Genomic DNA, 6,296 nt, shown 5'->3' with positions numbered 1-6,296 from the left:
TAGCAATGCCTTTGTGGCGGCCGGAGACATACAGCGGCGGCGGCGGAGGTGGAGGGTGCAGATGCAAAGCAAATGGGAGAAGGGGCAGAGTTGAAGAAAATGAAACAGGGAGGGGGGATTGGGTGGGCCAGGGGTGTTGGAGTCCTACGTTCCGGGTGTCCGGACTCCCGCAAATATTCCCCCACTTTGCCTCAACTTTGCGGCAGAAATTACGTCCGGACCACCCGCGGACCGATACAAACTCGCGTTGGATGGTTTTCTCGGTCTGGACAGGTCCGGACGGTTTGCAGGTCCGCCTTAAAGATGCCCTCATAACAGATACGTATTTTGTTAATTGGGAGACAGTGTATCGACCTGTTGCAATCGCAGCCACTAATTCAGTGGGGCTTAACAGGTAGGAGTGGTTGGCGAATTGATAGGTGGAGGCTACACGAAAGCAACCCAACAAAAAGAACAAATCAATCAGGCAAATGTGAGTACACCGGAAATGGGCAAGAATCGTCCATATTAGACGTTAAAAGTTAGAACCAACTTTGCCAAAATGTACGCTAGCTAGCTTGTTCCTCTACGTACTCGCTAAGCAGCTAGCGAGTAGCTCGCCATGAGCCAAGGATTCCTCTTAGCGGCCGAACAACCATCACAGAGGCAGGAGCAACAAGAATTGCACGACATCGTCCGGCAAGAGCACCATGGGTACACCAGGCAACAAGGCGGTGGCCCGACGTTGTCCGTCTACGGCCACAAGCGCAAGATCACTCTGATTCCGCTCGTCTTCCTCATCTACTTCGAGGTGGCGGGCGGCCCCTATGGCGCCGAGAAGGCCGTCCTCGCAGCGGGGCCGCTCTTCACCCTGCTCGGCTTCCTCGTCTTCCCCTTCGCGTGGGGCGTCCCGGAGTCGCTCATCACCGCCGAGCTCGCCGCCGCCTTCCCGGGCAACGGCGGCTTCGTCCTGTGGGCCGACCACGCCTTCGGCCCGCTCGCGGGCTTCCTCCTCGGCATGTGGAAGTACCTCAGCATCGTCATCAACATCGCCGCCTACACGGCCCTCATCGCCGACTACCTTGGCGGAAGCGGAGTGGCCCCCGCGGTCGCGCAGCCCGGCGGGGCGCGCACGGGCGCGGTGATCGGCATGACGTTGTTGCTCTCCTTCGTGAACTACGCCGGCGTGAGCGTTGTCGGGTGGGGCGCCGTGGCGCTGGGGATGGTGTCGCTGGCCCCGTTCGTGCTCATGACTGCCATGGCGGTGCCCAAGGTGAGGCCGAGTCGGTGGGCGTCGCAGGTGAAGGGGGACAAGGACTGGAGGCTCTTCTTCAACACGCTCTTCTGGAACCTCAACTACTGGGACTGCGCCAGCACGATGGCCGGCGAGGTGGAGCGGCCCGAGCAGACGTTCCCGCGGGCACTGGCACTCGCCGTCGTTCTCATCGCCAGCAGTTACCTGCTGCCGCTTATGGCCGCGACCGGCGCCATCGACGCGCCACCGGATGCCTGGGTCAACGGCTACTTGGCTGACGCGGCAGGTACGTAGTACTACCTCCATCATCTGAAATTATATATACAGATTTGCATCCCCTAATCCAAATCCTTATCCACCCTCAACCCCAAACAGAACATTCAACTTGGTTCCCTGTGTTGCATGGGGCTCGCATCCACCATGCAAGATATGGGTTGTTTGGTAAGCTGTATGGCCCTTCAGCCTGGCCCGGTGGATGCAAAAAGAGGCCTCTCAGCCACAGCCAGGCTGAGGGAAACGCAGGATTCCTGCGTATCTCTCGTGTAGGCTCGTTTCTCTGTTCTCCTTCGTCTCCCTTCTGACTCTTCGACAAGCGCCGCCGCCGGGATAGCTCCCCCTGTATCCCCATCGACCAAGCGCTGCCTCATTCGTCTTTGTCAAGCACCACCACCTCCGTTCTGCACATCAAGCGCCGCCGCCGTCCTCCCACCAAGAGCAACCGCCGCCGCCAGATCTTGCCTCCTCGTGCCGCCGCAGGGAGGAACACCGTGTTCGCTGATGGGTTCCCTCGACCAAACGCGGCGGCCGCCGCTGCCCCTGTCAAGTGCGGCCATCTTCCTTCGCCTCCAGCAAGCGCCGCTCCGCATGCCGGATCCTGCCGCCGCAAGCAAGGATCCAACTGTTTGGAACCACCGAATCCCATCACTTCACACCGGTGCATGCTCCTCCTTCCGCATAATTTTCAGCAACATTCAGAAGAAATCCACCTCATACAGCCATGATATGCACAGGGAACCAAACACCCATCTTGGCTCTACTTTGCATCAGCTAAACCAGGCCGTGGTCAACCAGGTTCCCCCGTGCAATGCAGTAAAAAGCCACCCAGGCAACCAAACACGGCCCTTATGTATGTATTCAATCTGATGCATCCTACAAAAGTGTCACAAGCCGGCCCATTTGATATTTCATTACCACATGCATGGCTAGAAAACACATGGCTAAATGAAAATCTTGTACACGTACGTACTCTTGGAGAAAAACAAATCTTTCTCCACCTAAACAAAATTATTTCTTACTTAAGTTGCACCAATTTATCCTTTTCTATTGCGATACACAATATATTTTTGCATCAATTTTGAGTACACGTACTCCTTGAAAATCTTGGTAAATGAAAATCGTGTACACATACTCTTGGAAAAACTAAACATCTATGGACATGTCGTGTTGGGTCTTTTTTTTGCGAGAAAATGTCCAATCTATTCATATTCAATCATCAGTACAACGAATCCCAGAAATAATAAAAATTACATCCAGATCCGTAAACCACCTAGCGACGACTACAAGCACTGAAGCGAGCCGAAGGCGCGCCGCCGTCATCGCCCCTTCATCGCTGGAGCTCTGCAACACGTCACACCACGCCTACCATGTCCCATCTCACAACAACTTTGATATGTCATATGCATTCATTTAATGAGATCATACATCACCAGAACGCCTATGTTTTCATCTTCTGGTTTGGCTCCAAGAAAGCTGAACGACAACAACCACCCCTGCACTCACCCGATTCGAAGGGTGACCGATTTGGTGATGGGTGAGGGTGAACGCCATCACTAGAGGGTGACAACCTTACGGTTGCATAACAAGTCAAAGATAAGGATAAGGAGAATCAACGGAGTTGTGGACGCGTGCAAAATCGGATGGGTCGGTGGGCAAGGAGAGGTAAGGGCATCTCCAACAGTGACCCGTAAATTTTCTCTCGTATCCGTCTGCGGACACACGGATGTGGGAGGCTACCATCCAACGCTATCCACATATATTTCAACCACTATCCGAACAACCGGACAAAATTCGTTCAAACTTGGCCGGATTTTCATACAAACTGGACGAAGTTCATGCAAACACAACGGATTTTTATTAGATTTCATATAAACATGATGAAATTCATTATATTTCCGATATAGTTCAACTAAAAGCGGCGCTCATCCGACTCTAGGGGTATAAAACCTAAACTAAAAGATCGCCGGCGCCAGTTCCCCATCTCCGGTCATGAGCCCCGAAAAATGAAGCTTCGCCTTCTACAGCTCCGTCTCCGTAACCTCAGCCTCCGGAACGACGGGAACTGAAGTTGTCTGCCTCCATGTCGTCGCCAAGCGACTAATAGGCTGACGATGCTCAGCCCACTAAGCTTGGCGTCGACGGGAGGGAAGGAGTGGTGGCCTTCTTGGGACCCAAGCGGCGGCAACCTACCGTGCACTATTCTTCCTCGCAGCCGGCGGCACCCGCGGACGTGCTGGCTTCGTGGTCGTGGTGGCGGGGCGCGGCCTCGGCGGAGTCGGCGCTATCGTCATCGTCGTCGGTCTCGCCGAACACCTTGTCGTCCATCCCTCATCACACTCCTTTTAGGTGGCCGCCACTTCTGCCACCCGCTGGCTGTACCCGCCAGCAGGCGAGGCGGATCTCACGGGCCGAGCGGAACGATGGCCCTACTGGCAGCGAGCTGCTCCTCCGTCGTAGGTGCTCCTGGAGGAATTGGTGGTTGTAGGCGGCGTCGGCCTGCACCTCCCGGAATTGCTCCTCCCGTAGCGTCTCCATGTAATGGGCACGGGCCTCGCCGATGGTCATGGTGCAATGCACCGGCAAGGGTGGCGCGAAGGAGGAGACTGGCGCGGACAAGGAGGGTGGCGCCGGCTCATCGTCGTTCGCGTCCTTCATTGGGACATCAGCGTCCTACGGCTGCCCGCCAGCCAGTAGCAATGGCGGCCATTTCCTTCTTCTAGTCCGGCGCCAGCCCGTCTCAGAGAGCTTTGACGTGGGAGGAATCCATGGTGGGAGTGATGCGGAGAGGGATCGAAGGCGGATGACTGCGGCTATGGCAGGGCAGCAGTTTATATAGCAATGGTTGATGGCAGAGGGACGGTCGGGTGGCGCCGGAGTAGCGGCCTCGGCAATCGAGTGTCATTAATGTGGGCGGCAGATGGGCGGCCGGACGGCCGTCGTGTCGTTTGAACGCGATCGGTGCACCGAGAAGCAGCGCGGTCGGCGCTCTGTCAGTCGGCGTGCCACTTCAATGCCGGTGACAGTGCGAGCAGGCGCGCCCACTCTGGCCGGGCATGAATGCGGCCACTGACGATCTGGGGCGGCGCTAACCGTTTTGGGCGAGAAGCACTTGCGGGCAAGGGAAGGGTTTGGGTGGGACAGGGCAGTTAGACACGGTCTTGGGAGCGGTCCGGACGCCCGCAAAGCCCCCACGGTTGTCTCCGGTTTGCGGGAGAAAACATGTACGGACCACCATGCAGACCGATACAGACCCACGTTGGATGGCTCCTACGATCCAGAGGCGGTTTAAGGGTCCCGTTGGAGATGCCCTAAGACAACAAAGGTGACCGACGAGGGTGTGACTTGGATACAGGTCAGGTAGATTCCATAGCAACCCTATTGAGGCGTGAAACAACAAACCATAGGCTAGCTTAAAATTATGGCCAAGTATGGTACTACTAAAGTCAAGTGAGGTGAAAAACAACAATGAAGGTTCCGAGGAAAACGACAACAAAGAGAAGAAAAGAATTCCCGCAAAAAAAAAAAGAGAAGAAGAGAATGATGGCCACGATAAAGCGCAAGTGATGACCACGGTAAATCGCAAGTTTGGGAGGGTGTGTGTTGTGAGCGGAGAGGGCGGACCCACTGTCAGTTGCTTCAAGTGCACATACGGAAAACTGCAGCCAAGCCATCAAAAATGAATGTGAATGGAATAGATGCGGGGACGTCTTTAATCTTGTTTAGTTTTTCCAGAGAAAAAGTTATATAATTATGTTGTGTCTACGCAGGCATCATCGGGGGCCCATGGCTCAAATACTGGACAGGGGCCGGCGCAGTGATCTCCTCCATCGGCATGTTCGAAGCCCAGATGAGCAGCGGCGCATTCCAGCTCCTTGGCATGGCGGACTTGGGCCTGCTCCCAGCCGTCTTCTCCCGTCGCGCCGCCCGAACCGGCACCCCGTGGGTGGCTATCGCCGTGTCAACCATTGTCACGATCGTTGTCTCCTTCCTCTGCTTCGACGACGTTGTCGCCACCGCTAACTTCTTGTACAGCCTCGGCACGTTGCTCGAGTTCGCATCCTTCCTCTGGCTCCGCGCCAAGCACCCAGCGATGAAGCGCCCTTACCGCGTGCCGCTGCCATTGCCTGCGCTTGTGGCAATGTGTGCGGTGCCATCTGCGTTCCTGGCCTATGTGTGTGTGGTGGCTGGGTGGAAAGTATTCGCCCTCGCCGGGGGGCTGACTATGCTCGGCGTCGGATGGCATGGCGTCATGAGGGTGTGCAAGGCCAATAAGGTGCTCAGGTTCAACAACACAGTTTCTGCTGACCCTCAACAGGATCCTGGAGATGACTATCATCTGGTTCCGGGGGTGAGAAATTATCGGTTAGCTTAAAAGTGGCCATGCCTCATGTTTTTCCACAACTGAGTTGAAGCTTTGGTGAGTACTTTTTATTGGATGAGCTGAATTTGGAGCTAACAATTCCAAGTCTGTAATACTATCAAGTTGCATGTATATCTTAGCCTTCCAGGGAGGATAAATGACATTGCAACAGTTCCAAATTCAAAATATGTATGTCATCAAACGCACAAGCTTAAGTTCTGTTCAGTTCTTGGAGTAGTTAAGCTACAGCTCCTTTATGCTAATATACTGATTGTAGGCGAGTAAAGAATTTTCTTGTTTATTCTTGAAGTTTAGAATCATTTTCGTATTAGTGCAACATTACATGCCACAAAACCAAGCTCTTATAACGGGCGAGAGTACTTTTTTTATATTTTTTTGAAATGAAGGATTACCTCTTGCCTCTGC

At 54.5% G+C, this 6,296-nt stretch overlaps 1 protein-coding gene across 1 annotated transcript; it reads left to right on the top strand.

Moving 5' to 3' along the window:
- Positions 1-472: 472 nt before the first annotated feature.
- On the top strand, positions 473-6,056 carry LOC123099027 (probable polyamine transporter At3g13620). Its single transcript, XM_044521136.1, has 2 exons — positions 473-1,520; positions 5,278-6,056. Exons 1-2 carry the CDS (start codon positions 602-604, stop codon positions 5,880-5,882), a joined length of 1,524 nt encoding a protein of 507 aa, XP_044377071.1. The 5' UTR covers positions 473-601; the 3' UTR covers positions 5,883-6,056.
- Positions 6,057-6,296: the final 240 nt, after the last annotated feature.

The sequence above is a fragment of the Triticum aestivum genome, chromosome 4D, assembly GCF_018294505.1.
Source record: "Triticum aestivum cultivar Chinese Spring chromosome 4D, IWGSC CS RefSeq v2.1, whole genome shotgun sequence".
In the NCBI taxonomy this organism is placed as follows: Eukaryota; Viridiplantae; Streptophyta; class Magnoliopsida; order Poales; family Poaceae; genus Triticum; species Triticum aestivum.
The sequence above is the reverse complement of the archived record's forward strand: the minus strand, read 5'-3'. Positions and strand labels throughout refer to the sequence as shown.

Coding starts and splice junctions, on each gene's coding strand:
- LOC123099027 (XM_044521136.1), top strand. CDS start 602: ATGAGCCAAGGATTCCTCTTAGCGGCCGAACAACCATCACAGAGGCAG. Junction 1,521..5,277: donor CTACTTGGCTGACGCGGCAG/GTACGTAGTACT, acceptor GTGTCTACGCAG/GCATCATCGGGGGCCCATGG.